Genomic DNA, 22387 nt, shown 5'->3' on the forward strand with positions numbered 1-22387 from the left:
GAGCACAGAGCCATAAATTGGCTGTGAGAATTTCCACATGTGGCCCAAAACCCAAAATTTAAAAAAAGAAAAACACGGTTACAAGTAGCTTATTTCACATATGGACCCTTAAAAATCACAATTTTTCTTTTTTTGCTTTTAAGTAGAAGCATGTCTATTATAACAAGACAATTCATGATTTGTTCTTTGGAGGACTTATTTTTATTAAGAGTCTTATATAACTGGGTGTTGACCAAGTTTAGGTTTGTTGGGATTATTTTTCAGCAACCAATCAGCTAGCCAAACCTAAGAAAAAAAAGGGAAAAAATACTTAAGTTAATAATCATTTACATATTTAATATATATATGTACATGTACATCCACCACTTCAAGAATGATGAGAAATCAGGGCTTCAGGCTAAAGCTCCAGCAGAGCACCTCCCTGGCATGCCTGAGGTCATGAGTTTGATCCCCAGTACTGGCCCACATCACTGCCCAGTATGATCCCTGGCTCAGTGTGATCCTTGGTGCAAGCACCATGACCAAGCGCACGTGACCTCTGATGCACAGCAACCACAGCAAAGGGGGATAGGGGAAGAATGAGAAACTGACCACAAATGCCGAAATACGTGTACATGAAGCCCTGTCATTAACAGTGTTATAAAGCAAGGTACTTCAAAAAAATACATCGTCTAAGGGAATAAATCTGGGGCTGAAGAGATAGTACAGGGGCTGGAGTGATAGCTCAGCGGCTAGGGTGTTTGCCTTGCACGTGGCCAACCCGGGTTCAATTCCCAGCATCCCATGTGGTCCCCAAGCACCGCCAGGAGTAATTCCTGAGTGAAGAGCCAGGAGTAAACCCTGTGCATTGCCGGATGTGACCCAAACAAACAAACAAAAAAAAGAGATAGTACAGAGGGTAGGGAGCTTGCCTTGCATGCAGCCAACTGGGTTTGGTCTCCAGCATCCATATGGTGCCCCGAATGTGGGGGATCCCTGAGTATAGAGCCAGGAGCCAGCACCGCTGGGTGTGGCCCCAGACCAGAAAGAAAAAAGATGCAGTACTGTAAATATGCTAAACATCCTGAGCGGAGGGCTGACTCGAAGGCCTGGAGAGCTTGCTGTGTGTACAGGAGGCCCACAGTCAACCCCTAGCACCCGCTGCTACTGACCCATAAGCAAAATGCCAGAAGTGGTCCCTGAGCACCACCAAATGGGTACCCCCAAATCACATCAAAAGTAACCCCAAGCACAAAGCTAGGAGTAGGCTCTGAGCACTGCTGGTGTGACCTTCCCTCCCTCCTCCAAAAAAGTTTATGTACACCAGTTTGAATGCAGGAGATCCAGGTTCAATCCCTGTATTGTTCCCTGAGCACCACCAGGAATAATCCCTGAGCACTGAGCTGGGATTAATTCCTGAGCACTACAGAGTATGACCTGAAAACAGCAACAAAACTTTGGTATTGAATTGTAAGACTGAAACGCAAGCACAGAAGTTTGTAAGTCTATAACCGTACCTCACGGTGACTCACTAATAAAAAATTAAAAAAAAAACTTTGGTACTGATATAAAAAGAGATATAAATGTATAGAACAGAACTGACAATCCAGAAATAAACCCTCTGTAAATAACCAATTAACATCTGTCAATGATAGCTAGTCTATTCATGGGGAAAGTATAATCTCTTCAACAAAGAATACTAGGATAAATGAACTTCACTGTCACTGTCACTGTCCTCCTGTTGTTCATCGATTTGCTTGAGCAGGCCCAGTAACATCTCCATTTTGAGACTTGTTGTTACAGTGTTTGGCATATTGGCATACAGTGTTTGCCATGCAGGCAAGATACTCTTGGTAGCTTGCCAGGCTCTCCAAGAGGCGGAACTCGGGTCGGCCATGTTGGCTGCATGCAAGGCAAATGTCCTACCTGCTGTGCTATCACTCCTATCCATGAAAAATAATTAAATTATGGGTTGAAGTAATTGGACAGGGATTGAGGTGCTTGCCTTGCAGTGGGCCAGCCTTGGTGCAAATCCCAACACATGATGGTCTCCCAAGTACTGATGGGAGAGACCCCAGGGCACAGAACAAGGAAAATGCCCCCAGGAGTGATCCCTGAGCTCAGCGCCAGAAAAAAGCCCTGTAATATTTTATTTTACATATTGTTTACAATAGTATTAATGCTTAATGCTTTGGGTATATATAAAGTTATTTACCTTTACCACCTCCAAAGGGCCAGAAAGCACTTACCATTATTCTTTGGTCACTTTATAATAATAGCGTTTAATAACTGCCTTTCACTATTTAAAAAATATAAAGTTTTATTACTTATTTGTTCTTTATCATCTTCATTGCAGTTCTATGGAATATAATTTTTCAATATGAAAACTACAGGGTCAACAACAGTGCAACCAGAGACCAAAAACTTAACAACCAAATTTAAAAGGTGCCCATCAAACTGGCAAATTGGGGCTGGGGTGAGCGGGTAGGAGAGGGAACCTGGGAACACTGGCAGAGGGAAGTTGACACCAGTGTTGGTGTTGGGACTGGTGATGGAACACTGGATGTCAAAATTCCAACTATGAGTAACATTGTAATTCATGTGTGCAAAATTTTGAGAAAAAAAAAAAGAAAGAAAACTAGAGATCGTATTTTTGTAGATGCCATACCTAACAGTGCTTGGGTGACCTAGAATCTCCCCCACATGTCCTTAATTATCAGTCAGCTGGTGCTGGGGGCAGCATGCAAGACTGTGAATAAAACTCAGGGTTCATACATCTGAACTATCTTCCCAGCCTGCACAATATTCTTTTAATATGAAGAGTTTTCTTACAAAAGGATCTGGTGGCTTTTCCTTACAAAGTTCTGTGAGTCCTCGAAGCAGAGTTGGTTTTACATATAAATTCAAATAATCCTGAGCAGCATGTCCAACTGGAATGGGTTCAACAATCACTGGAAATAGAAAGTATTATTAAAGCTGAGTAAATGAAGAGATACTATATAGTCATTTAAAAGGACACCTTCAAAAACCTCTCCCTCCCTCTCTCCCTCCCTCCCTCCCTCCCTCCCTCCCTTCCTTCCTTCCTTCCTTCCTTCCTTCCTTCCTTCCTTCCTTGCTGGTTGGAATCCTGGTACCCCCAAGTATTGCTAGGGTTTACTCCTGACCACAGAACCAGTAACATCCACTGAACACTGCTGGTATGCACACCACTCCCCCCCACAAAGGGTTAATTAAAAATAAATGGTGCGAAACCTTGGGAAATACAGTATTTTTCACTCTGTTTGAACACTATGCAGCAGTGAACCAGACCTGTAGTATTGTGAAGACTATGTTAAGTCTGTAGAAAGCCCTGACCACAAGAGTGTCCTTAAAACCAACAGGGATGGAGTGGTAGTACAGTGGGGTAGGGTGCCTACCTTACATGCGGCTGACCCAGATTCAATCCCCAGCATCCAATATGGTCCCCTGAGCACTGCCAGGAGTAACTGCTGAGTGCAGAGCCTAGTAACTGCTGGGCTCTGAGCATCACCCTGAGCATCACCAGGTATGGTCTCTCCACCCCAACAAAAAACAAACACAAAAAAAAACTAAAACCAACAACTACAAAAAAAGTGCTTGCCTTGCATGTGGCTGACTCTGTTCAATTCCTGGAATTCATGTTTTAAAATATACTGTGCTGGGGCCAGAGAGATAGGACTGCCAGAGAAGTCATAGCACATTGGGTGTGGCCAAACACTTCATATATATTTTTTTTCCTTTTAAAAATTGATATTCAATTAAATATGGTTTTTATTTTGGCATAATGAAAATTTTGACTGTACTAACCTTCACCAATGTTGAAATCTATTTTTAAAATAATGTGTTTTATAAGGTTCAGTACATCTCTTGCGATTGGACTCCATCAGTGTGCTTTTTTTTTTTTTTTTTTTTTTGCTTTTTGGATCACACCCAGCAATGCACAGGGGTTACTCCTGGCTCATGTACTTAGGAGTTACTCCTGGCAATACTCAGGGACCATATGGGATGCTGGGATTCAAACCCGGGTGGGCCACATGCAAGGCAAACGCCCTATCCGCTGTGCTATCGCTCCAGCCCCAGTGTGCTACTTTTGATTAAACCTACTAAACCTACTGGTTTCATGTGTTCATATCTAAACCATTACTGGCCATAGGGAGAAGAAGGTGGTAGGAAAGATTTCTTGTAACTAGCAGAAGTGCTCAGTCTCAGGAAGACAATGACTAACAACGGGAGTATTTTGCCAGGATACTAGAAAAAGCTGGGAGAATTCTGCTGGGTCTTAGGCAAAAGATTTCTTTCATATTAGTCTGAAGCGCCCTTTATTGCATTTATCACTAAAATGACAGCGGTTAGGGCGTTCGCCTTACAAGCGGCCAACATGGCCGACCCGAGTTCGATTCCTCCGCCCCTCTCGGAGAGCCCGGCAAGCTACCGAGAGTATTCGATATGCCAGACACAGTAACAACAAAGTCTCCAATGGAGACGTTACCGGGCCCGCTCGAGCAAATCGACGATCAACGGGAGGGCCTTTACCTTTAACATAAACATTAGCATATATTAGTATTTATATAATTTGATTGTCCTAGCCTGTAAATTAAGATCATGTTTGTCACACTATCAGGAGTGACCCTGAGCAATGTGGCAGGAATAGTTCCTGAACTACTGCCAGCCAGTGTGGCCCCAAAGGCCTATATAAATAAGTGAATTTTGGTGGGGGGACTTTGGGGCCACACCTGGTGGAGCTTAGGACTCACTCCTGGCTCTGCCCTTAGGGATCACTCCTAAGGAGGCTCAGCAGACCATAAGTGATACCTTGGATCAACCTAGTCAGCCTGGCGCAAGGCTAGTGCCTTAACCTGTTTATCTTTCCAGCCCAGACAAAAATTTTTTTTCCTTCCCAGCTACATTCCCTAATTAAAAGAAAGAGCAAACAACACAGTGCAAATTACTCATGTCTAACTCACCTTCAGGAAACAGGAACCGAATTTCCCTTTCTGCAGCAATGAAGTCTTTACTCCCATGAAGTGCATTCCTCAGATCATCTGTGCCATAAATTGCCCTTAGACTAACAGTTAAAGACGATTAGCTTTCTTGCTTTTTACAAATGCTTTATACTTGAAAATTAAAAAAAAAAATTGGGGCCACAGCTGGCAGTGCCTAGGGGTTACTCCTGGCTCTGTACTCAGGAATTACTCCTAGTGGTGCCTGGGGAACCATATAGGTGTCAGGGATCGGATCCAGGTCAGTTTTGTGAAAGGCAAAATCCCTACCCACTGTACTATGACTTTGGTCCCTATACCTAGGGATTTTTAAAAAAGGGATTGTCACTTATCACAAGCATGTCACAGTTGACCCTTTGAACAAAGTAGAAAAGAGGTATTGATGGCTTAGCCAGTCAAAATATTGCGTATAACTTTCAACTTCCCAAAAATGTAATTGTATTCTTTTAACTGAAGCTTTACAGATTAAATAGTTATTTAACATATATTCATTTTGTTTGGGGACCACACCTGGCAGTGCTCAGGGCTTCCTGCTAGCTCTGTGCTCCGGGATCACTTCAAAGTGGAGTTCAGGCGACCACATGGGGTGTAAGGAATTGAACCTGGGTCAGCCACAGCAAGGCAAATGCCTTATCTGCTGTATTTTCTCTCTGGCCCCAAGTTTAACACATATTTTATATAAAAGTATATATACTATAATCTTACAATAAACTAAGAGAGAAAAGTAAAGTAAAGTAAAGGCCCTCCCGTTGATCGTCAATTTGCTCGAGCGGGCCCAGTAACGTCTCCATTGGAGACTTTGTTGTTACTGTGTCTGGCATATCGAATACTCTCGGTAGCTTGCCGGGCTCTCCGAGAGGGGCAGAGGAATCGAACTCGGGTCGGCCATGTTGGCCGCTTGTAAGAGAAAAGATTGAAGAAAAACCCCAAAGAATCTATATTTACCATATTGTATAATATTTAATTCCATAAATTCTTCTTTCTTTTTGAAGGGAGAAGGTCTGGTTTTGGGGCAACACTCAGCAGTGATCAGGGTTTACTACTGGCTCTCGCTGTGCTCTGCCATCACTCCAGGAGGTGCTCAGAGGACCATGTATGGTGCTGGGGATTAAATAGTAGTTGGCTGCATGCAAAAGCAAGTGTTTTAAATGCTGTACTATCTCTCTATCACATATGTCATCTATTTTTAAGAAAATCTACATATAACTGCAGTTCAACCTTGTATTGTCCAAGGGTCAAGTGTATTTTAAAATCAGACTTAGGGCCAGAGTGTTTGCCTTGCATGCTGCCAACCTGTGCTCGATCCCATTCCAAATGGTCCCCTGAGCACTGCCAGGGGTAATTCCTGGGTGCAAATCTAGGAGTAACCCCTGAGCATCACTAGGGTGTGGTCCAAAAAGCAAAACAAAACAAAAAATGGATTTACATTTATTTAGATGAGGCCATAGAGAAAATATAAGGAGTCAAGGGACTTGTCTTGTTTGTATTGGACCCTGGGCCGATTCCAGCACTTTATACAGTCCCTGGAACACAGAGCCAGTAGTAAGCCCTTGGCACTGCTGGGTGAGGCCCAAATCACCCTTCCTTGGGAAAACATGTGGTGCTCGGGATCAGACCAGAATCTACAGCACACAAGGCAAGAGCCACAACCCCTATCTCTCTGGCTCAAGGTGGGAAGAAGTGAAAAAAATCAATGCAGGGGCCACAGAGATAGTTCAGTGGGTAGGGCACTTGCCTTGCAAGCACCTAATCCAGGTTCAATCCTCAGTACCCTATATGGTCCTCCTCCGAGCACCACCAGAAGTGATCCCTGAGCACAGAGCCAGGAACAAGACCTCAGCACAGCTTGATGTGGACCAAAAACAAATCAAGAAAAAATAAAACCAAAACCAGAAAAATAAAGTACCATCCCCGTACCAATTTTCCATGAAGATTTAACTACAGTGACAGTTTATTTTAAGGATGAGTGACAAGAAAATCAACTGTATATAAATTAGACATTTCCTCGACTTCTTCTGTATTTTTATGAAAATATACATTTAAATAGTTTAAAATGTAAACTGAAACTCATCTCCATAAAAAAAAGTTGATTTAGGAAAATTTTCAAATAAAATACCCATTCCATACAATGAAATCATTCCACTTTTCCCTGGGAACATTACCTCTCTGGGTGTGTTTCTTTAGCTTCTAAGCTATTACTTGGTCCCAAAAGTTCTTTCCAGTAAGAGATTGCTTGGTATCTAGCTAATATCATGGCAACAAGTGGTCCAGAACTCATATATGCCGTTAAGTTTGGGAAAAACATCTTTCCATATTGTTCCACATAAAAGTTACTACAGTGTTCAGGACTAAGACGCAATTTTCTTCTCTATAAGAGAAACAAAATGAACAAGAGCCTTTAAAATAAAATTTAGTTATACCCCATTAGTAACTGAGATTAAAAGGCCCTCCCGTTGATCATCGATTTGCTCGAGCGGGCCCAGTAACGTCTCCATTGGAGACTTTGTTGTTACTGTGTCTGGCATATCGAATACTCTCGGTAGCTTGCCAGGCTCTCCGAGAGGGGCGGAGGAATCGAACTCGGGTCGGCCATGTTGGCTGCGTGCAAGGCAGACGCCCTACAAATTTGAGGTGTGCATGATGAAAGGTGATATGAGAAAGTGAAATGCTTGGGGTTGGAGCAATAGTACAGTTGGAGGGCCTCTCCTCTGCCTTGCAAGCATCCCACACATCCCGTATCTTCTCCTGAGCACTGCCAGGAGTCATTCCTGAATGCAAAGCCAGGAGTAAGCCCTGGGCATCACTGGATGTGACCCAAGAAGCAAAAAAACAAAAAAAAAGGTCAAATGCTGTAAATATTATAAAAAGAATTATAGATTTAACCTCATTAAAAACAACACCAGCTTGTCAGCTCCCCTTAATATACAGTTTGTTAATGACATATATATCATGAAATCCTCTTTAAAGTAAACATTCCAGGAGTGATAGGACAGTAAGAAGGGCACTTTTCTGGGTTGGCAGACCTGGATTTGATCCCCAGCATCCCATATGGTTCCCCGAGTCTCACCAGGAGTGATTCCTGAGTGCAGAGCCAGGAGTAACCTGAACATTGTTGGATATGGCTCCAAAAACAACAAGAATAACAGAAAAATAAAAGCATCCTATTTATCAATACCATGGCACTGTATGCTTTCTATATATAAAAGTAACAAAAATAGATCAAGTTCATCTTTCCCAACCTATCTGTGATAGTATCCTACTTACAGTGAAGTGCTAATCTCCTTATATTTATTGGAAATAACATATAATATACTGAGTTAAAAGTTTTCCTCTAGAAAACAGCTGTGTATCTTTGGGCCACACCCTGTAGTACTTGGGTGTTATTCCTGGCACAGTGCTCTGGGGTCACTCCTAGTAAAGCTGAATGGAACATGTGTCAGGGATCAAAGCCATGCCTATCATGCATTCAATCATCTCTTCAGTCAAGCACTCTGTATTCTTTTTGTGTTTTTGTTTTTTATACCTAAGCATCATCAGGTGGGTGACCCAAAATTAAAAAAAAATTTAAAAAATATATACATAATCAGGCTGGAGCGATAGCACAGCAGGTAGGGCGTTTGTCTTGCAAGAGGCCAACGTGGCTGACCTGAGTTCAATTCCTCCGCCCCTCTTGGAGAGCATGGCAAGCTACTGAGAGTGTTTCCCCCGCACGGCAAAGCCTGGCAAGCTGCCCATGACATATTTGATATGCCAAACACAGTAACAATTGTCACAATGGAGATGTTACTGGGCTCGCTCGAGCAAATTGATGAACAATGGGAGGACAGTGACAATGATATACATAATATACATATATAACTATTTGAGGCCAGAGAGATAGTACAGTGGGTAAGGCAGTTGCCTTGCACAGGGCCGACCCAGGTTGAATCCCCAGCACCACCAGGAGTGACCCCTGAGCACAGTCATGAGCACTTCTGGGTGTGGTCCAAACAACCCTCTCCCCCAAAACAACTATTTCATATTTAATTATAACTTGAAATGTTTTATACATATGCTATTGCCTTTTGGGGAGGAAGGGGGGCTGGGTCACACCAGCCTTACCCAGAGGCTATTCTGACTGCTCTAGTCACTCCTTGGGGCTGGAGCGATAGCACAGCAGGTAGGGTGTTTGCCTTGTAGGCTGCTGACCCAGGTTCAATTCCCAGCATCCCATATGGTCCCCCGGAGCACCACCAGGAGTAATTCCTGAGTGTGTGAGCCAGGAGTAAACTCTGTGCATCACTGGGTGTGACCCAAAAAGAGAAAAAAAATAAATAAAAAGAGTCATTCCTAGTGGTTCTCAAACCAGGGTTGGCTGTATGCAAGGCAAGAACCTTAACCCTTGTACTATCTCTCTGGCCCACAGTATTAACACCTGGCAGAGCTCAAAATTTATTTCTGGTTGTGAGCTTAGAGATCACTCCTGGTGGGATGGGATGCCTTGTGCAAGATCTCTCCAGCCCCTCACAGTCCTATTTCATGAATGAGAAGCTACATGAAAGAATTATTAAATTTACTACTGCTTTTTATTAGGGTAGCACACCTCACAGTGCTCAGAGTTCACTCCTGATGGGCTCAGGGGCCCATATATGGTGCATTGGTTGCATGAAGACAAAGTGCCGATATCTCTCCAGCCCCTACTACTGCTTTTTTGATGTCACTGAAGATGAATCCTGAGAGGAAAGAATCTAACCGTAACTGAGGGATTCACAGTAAAAATTTAAAAAAAAATTCTGACTGGACTAATGATGATGAGTCATAGAGAGAAGTTGCTAAAGTGAAGGTTTAAAAGTCTCCATGACTCAGCGGGTAGGTGTTTGCCTTGCACACAGCCAACCCGGGTTCGATTCCCGGCATCCCATATGGTCCCCTGAGCACCACCAAGAGTAACTCCTGAGTGCAGAGCCAGGAGTAACCCCTGTGCATTGCCAGGTGTGACCCAAAAAGCAAAATAAATAAATAAATAAATAAACAAATAAAAGTCTCCATGACTGGGGGCCAGAGTGGTAAAGCACTAGGGCTTTTGCCTTGCATGAAGCTGACCTGGGTTTGATCTCTGGTGTCCCAAAATGAAACAATAAAAAGTAAATAAAAAAAAATAAAAACCTCTGTGATTAAAAAAAATTTTTTTTTTTTTGCTTTCTGGGTCATACCTGGTGATGCACAGAGGTTACTCCTGGCTCTGCACTGAGTCACTCCTGGTAGTGCTCAGGGGACCATATGGGACGCTGGGAATCGAACCTGGATCGGCCACGTGCAAGGCAAATGCCCCACCCGCTGTGCTATCTCTCCAGTCCCGTAAAATGGGTTAAATTTTTTGAGTTTCGTTTGTTTGTTTGATTTTTGGTCTTTTGGGTCACACCTGGCAATGTTCAGGGGCTCCTCCTGGCTCTGGACTCAAGAATTACTCCTGGTGGTGCTTGGGGGACCATATGGGATGCCAGGGATCGAACTCTGGTTGACTGCAAGCAAGGCACACACCCTACCCACTGTACTATTACTTCGGTCACACCCAATAGTGCGTAGGACTTACTCTTGGCTTCTACTCGCAGGGATCACTTGTGGTGGGCTTGGGGGACAATAGACCAGGAACTGAACCAACTTTTTTTTATGCTAGGTATCCAACCCAGAAGCTCGAATAGGCAAGGGAAGTGCTCTAGTGCTGAACTACACCTATGGCTAAATAGTCCTCTTAAAGCCCCTTTCACAGACATCAGGTGTGCTAAGATTCCAGAAAATTGATAAATGGGTTTCTTTCTAGGAAGGGATCCAAAATGCCCAGAACAAGAAGCTTTGAATGATGCTTACCCAAGTGGGTCAGTACTTATGGCTAAATACCAATTACCATAAAAATAAGGTGCCAACACCCTATTATTCACTGCAGCATTTAGTATAGTAGCTAAGATCTGGAATCAATCCAGCTGTCCAATGAAAGTTGAGTGAATAATGAGGGGGTGATTGATAAATATCTATCAATCCTTATATATATCACCATGTATATACCATATATATATATACACATATACATACATATGGAATACTAAACAGCTGCAAATAACAATAATAAAATCACGTAATTCATTGCAACTTGGATGGAACTGGAGGATATCATGTTAAGTGAAGGAAATCAGGAGAACAAATACTGGATTTTTTCACTTATCTATGGTATACAGAGTTTAAAAATGAAGTGAAATGTATTAAAGGGTGAATACCTCGATTATCCTTGACTGTAGATTACAGAAATTAGAACAGAAAAGGAGTCAAGGGGGGGTGGGGGGAGTAAGAAGGGATGAATGGGAGATAACAGGGGTCAGGGGCCTTGGGCACATCAGTGGTGTAGAGGTATTGCATGTCTATGTATTTAAACCACAGAGCCCCAAAATATGACAAAACTTAAAAATATGCCTGTCAGCTATAGTACAGTGGTTAGGGCATTTGTCTCGTATGTGCCAACCAGGGTTCAAACCCCAGCATCCCACATGTAAGTCAGGAATAATTTCTGAGTGCAGAGCCAGGAGTAACCCAGAAGCATGTATGGGTCTGGCCCCAAAACAAAAACAAAAACAAAAGTGACTGTCATGGAGGCAGGCCAGGGGTTGTGAGGGAACCTGGGGACACTGGCAGTGGGATTGTTGTTGGAATACTGTAAGCCTGAAACTGTGAATAACTTTATAAATCATGATACCTTAATTAAAACCAGAAAGAAAAAAAAAGAATCAATGGGTTAGAGATTTGGCTTGGTTGCAGAGCCCTTGCCTTGCTTATGTGAGGGCCTGAGTTTGATTCTCGGCGTCCTCAAAAAAATATTCAAGTAAGATGCTGGTGTATGGAAGCACCACAACTAGAACAGGACAATGCTCTTAAGAGCAGAACTAAATATATGGCACCACAGCCAGGCTTGTGGGTTTTACTGGGATGGGGGACCCTGGAGTTTCAGAGGACTATGCAATGCCAGGGATTAAACTGAAGTCTCTAGCACACAGTGTATGTCTCCAGAGGAGTGATTCAAATGTTTGTCACAACAGAGTGTAAGAAAGGGGCAAAAGCCAGGTGCTGTTATCTGTTCTCATACTGATATTTATATATACAGAAAAGAAATTTGAGAACTGGAAAGACTGCTCAATGGGCTGCGCACATACAAAGCATGCGGGAAGGCCAGGTTCTGATCCCAAGGGCCAAGAAGAGTGACCTCTCAAGCACAGAACCAGTAGTAGCCCCTGAGCACTACTGGAAATGACCACAAAATTTAAAAAAAAATTAAAGAAGTTACAACAGCACCTACTTTAGTATGACCCTTGATGTTTTTTAGTATTTAAAATGAAGACATTTTATTATGTGACTCCATCTCCAAAACCTCAAGCACCATCAGGAGTAACTCCTGAACATCTGCACCCACCAAAAAATTAAGGGCTTAGCTGAAAAGTTGAGAATGAATCACCAATTTCATTGGATGCTTTAAAATTAGTTCAGGTAAAATGTTTTGGAATTAGATGATTGTTTTCACAGTAAGGCAGTGATTTTAAGAGAAGAAAAGGAACCATTTGTAACAAAGGAAAGAGTGCCACCTATTGAAAGCCCCATCATCTTACAGACGATCTTCCATAGAGGGGACAAGAGAGTTAACGACCAGATACAATAATGCTTGCATAAAATGATATCAAACTGGTCAGATAAGATCAAATATTATATGATCAATCCACTTATACCTGGAATAGTCAAAGTCATACAGAAAGTTTTATAGTAGTTATTAGCAACTGGGGAGAGAAGAAAACAGGAAATACACTATAAAGTTTTTGGTCTTTTTTAAAAAGTTTTTGGGCCACACTAGGTCAGTGCTTAGCACTTACTCCTAGCTCTGCACTTAAGGGTCATTCCTGGTGGGGCTGGGAGGGCCATCTGGGGTGCTGGGGATTAAATCTGGGTCAGCCACATGCAAGGCAAGTGCTTTACTATCTCTCCGGCCCTGTTTACATTTTTGAATGTGTGTGGTGGCATGAACAGAACCCAGAGCCTTGCGTATGGCAAGGAATAATTCTAATATTTAAGCTCCATCCATTTCCGAAGGAATTACTATTTAGGAACTTAATAGGTACAGTTTGTCTGAGATGATGAAAAAGGTGAGATGAGAACTGTATACCTGTACAACAGTAAAAATATACTTAATACCACTGAACTGTGCACTTAAAAATGATTATAATGGCTCAGAAGACTAGGGCCCAGGTTTTTTGTTTAGCAACCTCTCTCCCCACCCCCTCCCACTCTGCTCCAGCAGTTTTTGGTATGACACCCCCCCAAAAAAAAAACCCAGTAAATTTGATGTGAGTACATTGAGCACAGTTAAAAAGACAAGCATATATGCAAAATATTTAGTTTGAAACTAATTGCTAACTAGGAAAAGTTATCATTTTGGACCACACCTTGCTCTGCTGAGGGCTTACTCCTGGCTCTGAGCTCAAGGATCACTCTTGGCTGAGCTTAGGGACCATATGTGGTAATCTAACCCAGGTTGTCTGTGCAAGACAAGAGGTCAACCACTGTATCTCTCCAGTCCCAAAAACTATTTGAACTAATTTAAACCCACAGTGAGCATTAGCCACTTTTGGTTGGTTTCTTTTTCTTTTCCTTTTTTTTTTTTTTTTGCTTTTTGGGTCACACCCAGCGATACTTAGGGGTTACTCCTGGCTCTGCACTGAGGAATTACTCAGGGCAGTGCTTGAGGGATCATATGGGATGCCAGAGATTGAACCTGGGTTGACTGCATGCAAGGCAAACATCCTACCCTTTATTCTATGTCTCCAGCCCTGGTTCGCTTCTTATTTGGGGGCCAAACCTGGCAACACTCAGGCCTTACTCCTGATACTGCTCAGAGATCACTCCTGGACATGTTCAGAAGATCCTGTGTGGTACCTAGTACTGAACCTAGAGTTGGCCAATGAGAAGGTAAGCGACTTAACCACTGTATACTCTCTCTCTGGCCCTGAATTAGTCACTTAATTTTTGTTTGTCACTAGTTCTAGGGATCCAACCCAGGGCTTCATACAAGTGGACCATGAGTTCTAATACCCAACTGCATTCTTAGTTCCTACCAATTCTTTTTATTTAATGGTTTTGGGGCTATTTTTTTAGTGGTACTCGGGGCTTACTCCTGGCTCTGCACTCAGGGATCACTCCAGGTGGGCTTGGGAAATCTTATGGGATGCCAGGGATTGTACCTGAGTTGGTCGCTTACAAGGCAAGTAACTTACCTGCTGTAGTATTGCTCTGGAACATCTAATTCTTTTTTGGGGGCTAGGAGGTTACTCAGAGCTTACTCCTGACTGAACTCAGGTATTTCTCCTGGCGGAACTCGGGGACCATATAGTGTGGTGGGGAACTAAACCTGGGCTAGGTTTGCCACATGCAAAGTAAGCGTCTTACCCACTGTACTATCACCCCCGTCCCTAAATTCTTTTCAAAATACAGCATTTTGAGACTAGAGAGAAATTTCAATGGGTGACTATATGCATTGTATGTAGGAGGCCAGTTTGATTCTTGGCACTGAATAATTTCCCCCTGCTCCGTATGACTGGAAGTGATCCCTGAGCACTGAGCTGCCAATCCCCTCCATAAGTGACCCCAAAGACAAAATTAGTTATAAATATATATATATATATATAGGTTGGAGTGATAGCACAGTGGTAGGGCATTTGCCTTGTGTGCAGCCAGCCCAGCCAAGCTGGGTTCGATTCCTCCGCCCCTCTCGAAGAGCCTGGCAAGCTACCGGGAGTATCTCGCCCGCACGGCAAAGCCTGGCAAGCTACCCGTGATGTATTCAATATGCCAAACACAGTAACAACAAGTCTCAAAATGGAGATGTTATCGAGCAAATCAATGAACAATGGGAGGACAGTGCTACAGTGCTACTTGATATATATGTGTGTGTGTGCTATATAACATGTCACTATAACTATCACCCCATTGTTCATTGATTTGCTCGAGTGGGCACCAGTAACATCTCCATTCATCCCTGTCATGTGCTAGTGTAGCCTGATGGCACACTGGGGGCTCTTTCAAGGGTCAGGGGAATGAGGACCATAATTGTTACTGTTTTTGGCATATCAACTCTGCCACGGGTAGCTTGCCAGGCTCTGTCGTGTGGGCAGAATACTCGTGGTAGCTTGCCAGGCTCTCCAAGAGGGATGGAGGCTTTTGGGGCAGCCTATAATCACCTTTACAGGTGTTCCCAGTCAGTTCCCAGTGGGCAAGAGATTCCTGGTAGCCTGCTGGGTTCGCTGAGAGTGAGAACTAGACAATAAGAGGTCGCGTGGCCGCAGTTGCGGGAGCTTGGTCGTTGATGGGGTTACATGGCAGTTAGTGGGTCTAACTGTCTAGCTACTGGAAGATGGAGGATCTGGGTGGAGGAGGCCCGGTCCCGAACCGAGCAGACTTGAAGACCATACCCAGTGGTGCTCAGAGGCTATTCCTGGCTCTGGGCTCAGGAGTAAACCTGGCAGTGCTCAGGGGACCATAATCAGTACCCAGGATTCAAACAAGGGTTTCTGAAGCAGCCACATGCAAAGTATGTACCTTCCTCCTGCACTATTTCTTTGGCCCTTTAAGATTTTTAAAAATGTTTTTAGGTTTGGTTATATATATATAATTTTTTGACTCACTGCACTGCACTTAGTTATATATATATATACACAAATAACATATATGGAATATATATAAGTATACAGATTTATATGTATTCCATATATACGGAATTTAGCAAGTAAGGAATACTTCGGCTGGATAGCATAAAAAGGGATAGTAATCAATCTCTTTCTCAGTTTGGGAGTCACACTCGGCATTGCTCATGTGGTACTCCTAAAATGCTGCTTGGGGAGCCCCTCAGGGTCTGGGATAGAACCCCGGGCCTCCCACATGCAAAGCATGTGCCCCAACTCTTTGAGCTATCTCCAAATAAAACAAATCTTCTATGCTGGGTTATTTTTAATCTTTTGTAGCCAATGCTACAAATAAATAATTTGTATTTGCAACTTCATTTGGGTGGGGGGCATACCCAGTGGTGCTGAGGACTTATGCCTGACTGTGCTCTGAGGCCATTAGTAATGGGGTTTGGGGGAACCGAATGTGGTGCTACGGATTGAACCTGGGTTGTCCACATGCAAGGCAAGTGCTGCACCTGCTGTACTATCTATTGCTCCAGCCCTATGCCACTTTATATTAATATATTGTGTTGTCCTCAGTGTTGCTTTACTTTCCCCCCGAGGTTTAGCAGTTTTGTACATTTTAGGTATCATTTTTCTTGGGGCTGGAATGATAGTACAGTGGGTAGAGCATTTGCCTTGCACGCAGTAGACCCAGGTTTGATTCCCAGCATTCCATATTGTCCCCCAAGCACTGCCAGGAGTAATTCCTGAGTGCAGAGCCAGGAGTAACCCCTTGAGCATCACTGGGTGTGACCCAAAGAGAAAAAAATATCATTTTTCTTTTTCTGTTAACAGTCACTTCACTTCTTGTGCCTATTTTCTACTAAATTTCTCATTTTCTTCAGAGCTCTTCACATATTAGGGTAATTAGCTCTTTGTGATATGCATGAGATTAGTATAAAAGTTTGGATTTTGTTGTTTCTAGACCATACCCAGTGGTGCTCAGGGGCTATTCCTGGCTCTGGGCTCAGGAGTAACCCTGGCAGTGCTCAGGGAACCATATGCAGTACCCAGGATTCAGACAAGGGTTTCTGAAGCAGCCACATGCAAAGTATGTACCTTCCTCCTGCACTATTTCTTTGGCCCTTTAAGATTTCAAAAAATATTTTTAGGTTTAGTTATATAATAAGGCACTGTCCTCCCATTGTTCATTGATTTTCTCGAGCGGGCCCAGTAACGTCTCCATTGTGAGACTTTTTTGTTACTGTGTTTGGCATATAGAATACGTCACGGGTAGCTTACCAGGCTCTGCCGTGCAGGCGAGATACTCTTGGTAGCTTGCCAGGCTCTCCAAGAGGGGCAGAGGAATCGAACTCGGGTTGGCCATGTTGGCCACTTGCAAGGCAAACGCCCTACCCGCTGTGCTCCAGCCCTAGTTATATATATGTATATATAATTTTTTTTGACTCACTGCACTGCACTGTCCTCCCATTGTTCGACTTGTTTGAGTGGGCACCAGTAACGTCTCCATTGTGAGACTTGTTACTGTTTTTGGCATATCAAATACACCACGGGGAGCTCGCCAGGATCTCCTGTGCAGGCAGGATACTCTCAATAGCTTGCCGGGCTCTCCGAGAGGGATGAAGGACTTGAACCCGGGTCAGCCGCATGCAAGGCAAATGCTCTACCTGCTGTGCTATTGCTCCAGCCCCCCCCCCTTTTTTTTCTTTTTGGGTCACACTCGGCAATGCACAGGGGTTACTCCTGGCTCTGCACTCAGGAATTACCTGGCGGTGCTCAGGGGACCATATGGGAAGCTGGGAATCGAACCTGGGTCAGCCACATGCAAGGCAAACACCCTACCCGCTGAGCTATCACTCCAGCCCTGACTCCAGCCCTTTTGGACTCAAGGTTAACAAAATGAATGTTCTAGAGATGTGGCACATGGCAGATAACAGGGCTTACATGTGTAAAGCCCTGTTCTTGATCCCAATACTTAAAAACAAACAAAAAGCTCCAAAAGAATAAAGAGAAACTCCTCCATCTTTTGTTCTTAATTCATATGGTTTTTGTTTTTTGGACCACACCTAGTGGTAGCTCAGGCATCACTCCTCCTAGCACTGAGGATCAGATGCAGTGCCAGGGCTGAAACCGGGTTGGCTGCATGTATGGCAAGGGTCTTGTACTAGCTCTCTTGACCCGAATTTTTTGTTTTATTTTGTTTGGGGTGTATGGTTTGGGCCTCACCTGGCGGTGCTTGGAGCTTACTCCTGGCTCTACACTCTGGGATCACTGTGGCGGTGTTCAGGGGAGCATATGGAATGCTAGGGTTGAAACCACAGTTGGAAAGGCAAGCTGCCTGCTGTACCATCATTCTGGCCATCTTGAGCCCTGGTTTTAACTTGTAAGCAAGGCATTGGGGCCACACCAGATAGAGCTCAGGGACTATACTTTGCCCTGTGCTCAGTAATAACCATTAGTGGTGCTGGGGATTTCAAGGATCGACCACATGCATGGTAAATGTCTCAATCCCTCTCCTATCTTGCCAGGCCTCACACCTGGCAGTGCTCAGGAGACCATATGCAAGATTTGAAACAAGGGTCAATTACATGCAACACTAGTGCCTTGACCCCTGTTACTATCTTTCCAGACTTAAAAGTTCTTCTTTATCCTAGGTCTTTTAATGAAAATATTTCTCTATACTGTATCCTATATTGTATTATTTCCTTATGTCTTTTGGTATTCTGGTATCATCCCCCTCTCAGCTTCCACTTACCTTTTTAGCTTTTTGGGTCACACCTGGCAACGCACAGGGGTTACTCCTGGCTATGCTGCACTCAGGAATTACTTCTGGAGGTGCTCAGGGGACCATATGGGATGCTAGGAATTGAATCCAGCAATCAATTTGGATTGGCCACATGCAAGGCAAACGGCCCACCCACTGTACTATCGCTCCAGCCCACCCCCAAAATAATATATTTTTTTTTTTGCTTTTTGGGTCACACCTGGTGATGCTCATGGGTCACTCCTGGCTCTGCACTCAGGAATCATTCCTGGCGGTGCTCAAGGGACAATATGGAATGCTGGGAATTGAACCCGGGTTGGTCGTGTGCAAGGCAAACACCCTACCTGCTGTGTTATCACTCCAGAAGAACTCACCCCCAAAATATTTATAAGGAATTATTCCCAGGGCCTGATAGTACAGAGGCAAGATGCATGCCTTACATGTGGCTGACTCTCCCCCCCAACCCCATCACTGCCTACTGTCCCCCAATTCCTGTCAGGAGTGACCCCTAAGCATAAACCCAGGAGTAAGCCTTGAACATAGCCAATTGTGGTCCAAACCCCCCCCCCCCCCCCCCCAAATTTCAATCCTTAGAGCTGGGAAGACAATTCAAGGGCCAGGGGCACATGTACTGCATGCTTAAGGATCTGAGTTCCATCCCTCCAAGCACTGCTGGGTGTAGTCCTACAGGCCCACACACATCCAGGGTAACTCTGATGCCCCCCCACCTCTACTGCCCAGTCCAAGAACTGAAGTAGTAAAGCATCACCAGACCCTAACACTGACAATCTGTCCTGTCCGTCAAATATCACCAGCAGCATCTTCACAGAGCATGGTTTAGGAGATCTCCACCAAAAAATACTCATTTCTAAGGGTCATGGTATCTTGACTGAAGTGGTGAGCTCATGCATTGCATGTGTGAGATGCTGGGTTTGATCATTAGCACTGCATGGCCTTTCAGGCACCACTTGGTGTGGCAAAGAAAAAAATTCTGTCTTTTTTTTTTTTTTGCTTTTTGGGTCATACCCAGCGATGCACAGGAGTTACTTCTAGATCATGCATGCACTCAGGAATCACTCCTGGCAGTGCTCAGGGGACCTTATGGGATGCTGAGAATTGAACCCAGGTTGGCCACGTGCATGGCAAACGCCCTACCCGCTGTGCTATCACTCTAGCCTTCCCCAAATTCTAATACTCTTTTAACAACACTCTTTTTTTGGGAGGGGTCACACAGGGTGATGCTCAGGGGTTACTCCTGGCTCTGCGCTCAGGAATTACTCCTGGCGGTCCTTAGGGGACCATATGGGATGCTGGAAATCAAACCCAGGTCAGCTGCATGCAAGGCAAACGCCCTACCTGCTGTGCTATCACTCTAGCCCCCAACAACTCTTTTCACATTCATTTTCAAACTTCTAGACTAACAATGTAATAGGCAGAACAAGTATTTGTGTAAACACTAAATTTAGTTTGAAGGCTGCAGAGATAGTCCAGTGGGTAAAGTGCTGTCTTGCACACAGTTGGACCAAATTTGATTCACCACAAATGGTACACTAAGCCCTGTCAGGAGAGATCCCTGATCACAGAGCCAGGAGTAAGAGGATAGCTCAAACACCCTTCCTGAAAAACAATTAAAAAATAGATATTTGTAGTAGCACTGTAGCACTGTCCTTCCATTGTTCATCGATTTGCTCAAGCGGGCACCAGTAATGTCTCCATTGTGAGACTCACTGTTACTGTGTTTGGCATATCAAGTACGCCACAAGGAGCTTGCCAGGCTCTGCCGTGTGGGTGGGATACTCTCAGTAGCTTGCCAGTCTCTCTGAGAGGGACAGAGAGAGGAACTGAACCTGGGTCAGTCACATGCAAGGCAAACGCCTTACCCACTGTGCTATCACTCCAGCCCAGGTATTTGTAGTAACTCAAAAAATAATAATTATGGGGCTGGAGCGATGGGACAGCGGGTAGGGCATTTGCCTTGCATACGGCCAACCTAGGTTCTATCCTCACCATCCCATATGGTCCCCCGAGCACTGCCAGGAGTAATTCCTGAGTGAAGAGCCAAGAGTAACCTCTGTGCATTGCTGGGTGTGACTCAAAAAGCTGAAAGTAGACTATAGACCAAACATGATTGCCACTCAATGCCTCTTTTGCAAACCACAGCACCCAAAAGGAGAGAGAGAACAAAAGGGAATGCCCTGCCACAGCGGCAGGGTGGGATGGGGGAGATGTGGTGGGAGGGATACTGGGATCAGCAGTGGTAGAAAATGGGCACTGGTGGAGGGATGGGTACTCTAACACTGTATAATTGAAACCAAAGCATAAAAATCTGTAAGTCTACAACTGTACCTCATGGTGTTTCACTAATAAAAATTTAAAAAAATAATAATTATTATGTAAAGTCAACAAAAGACAAACCATGGTTGATCCACACATGGGAACAGTACACAAGAGTCAAAAGGTGAACCCTAAGGAGTAGTAAGTCCTGAGAACTGCCTAGTGTGGCCTCCAAAAATAACAGGGGCCAGAGCAATAGTACCGCAGGTAGGGCATTTCCCTTGCACGTGGCTCATCCAGGTTCGATCCCCCGCATCACATATGGTCCCCTGAACAACACCAGGAGTGATTTCTGAGTGCAGAACCAGGAGTAACCCCTGAGCATCACCGGGTATGACCAAAAAGAAAAAAAATTCAACAAAACAAAAAATATATACAAAAATAAAAGTAAATACATATCTATAAATCTATAGCCCATATATACGTAAAGAAATCCATGTCAAATACCTTTCTCATTTCTCTAGATGATAATGTTCCCTCTATTCCCAGTTTCAATAATTAAAAAAAATCTTCGATTTATAAAAAAAACACTTATTTATAGGGTGGCAACATATGTATGTCTATATATGTATAATACACACACATACACATATATATGTATATATATGAGCGGGAGAGATTGTACAATGTGCTTGCCTGTCCAGTGGGTCCAGTTTAATCCCTAGTACTATACATGGTCCCCTGAGTACCACCGGGTGTGGGCCCAAACCACCTCCCCTCAAATAAACTAAAAACAACAACAGCAGCAAAACCACTGAATAGATTAATAAGGTTGAGATAGCTCAAAAGGTTGGAATGTTTCCATATAAGAGCCCTCATGGACCTGTGAGCACCACTGGGAGAGCCTTCCAGGGCACCTCACTGGGACAAGTTCTTGAGTTTTCAGAGCATGGTCCCAAAACAAACAAATGAAAAAGTAAACAACTCCGCTTAATTAGGGGTTAGGATGTAGGTTCAGCAGTAGAGAACAAGCTTCCCTGTCTGAGGTCCTGGGTTACTGAGGTCCCTTACTACCCCATCACCACCACTTACTACCTCATCACTACCACTTGAAAAAAAAAAAAGGCTACCGGAACTTTGTGTAAGGGTATAAAAGGAAGCACGGAGAGAAAAGCACAGAGAGCATGGTCATGTAACCCAAAGTTACCTGAACAATGGTGAATCCAGATCTGAGAATAATATCTTTTATTTCCTCCTCTTTGTCAACAATATCTGGTTTGATAATTGCCAGAGTTCTTTCTATATATATCTGAGGTGGCAGCATTGATAGCTCCATTCTGCCTTTTCAGAGAACAATTAGATTTCTTGACTGGTATCAACTGCAATGACAAGCATTCCCCCACCCCAATTAAATGAAATAGTAACTGAGAATGGAATTACTGGGTGTTTTGATTTTTATTATACTTAGAAAGAGGTATCTTTTTCTATAAAGTAGTGTCTTAATAATATTATAAATTAGACTCCACATCCTGGGTTTTGCTAAGAGTCTTCATTCGGGTTAAGAACTAAGTTGGAATTGATGTAGACTTCGGGCCGCAGCAAGACAGAGGGCAGCAACTATGCGCCGCAGGGAGGAGTCTCTCCCCACCCTCTATCAG

The 22387-nt window shown here is 43.8% G+C and overlaps 1 protein-coding gene across 1 annotated transcript; it reads right to left on the bottom strand.

The window, feature by feature from the left end:
* Window positions 1-197: 197 nt before the first annotated feature.
* Window positions 198-22105, bottom strand: NME5 (NME/NM23 family member 5). Its single transcript, XM_056124679.1, has 5 exons — window positions 21937-22105; window positions 7160-7365; window positions 4962-5062; window positions 2812-2930; window positions 198-285 (listed from the first exon to the last, which is right to left on the bottom strand). Exons 1-5 carry the CDS (start codon window positions 22063-22065, stop codon window positions 214-216), a joined length of 627 nt encoding a protein of 208 aa, XP_055980654.1. The 5' UTR covers window positions 22066-22105; the 3' UTR covers window positions 198-213.
* Between the last annotated feature and the right edge of the window lie 282 nt (window positions 22106-22387).

Source organism: Sorex fumeus, unplaced genomic scaffold (genome assembly GCF_029834395.1).
Source record: "Sorex fumeus unplaced genomic scaffold, SorFum_2.1 ptg000051l, whole genome shotgun sequence".
Lineage (NCBI taxonomy): Eukaryota > Metazoa > Chordata > Mammalia > Eulipotyphla > Soricidae > Sorex > Sorex fumeus.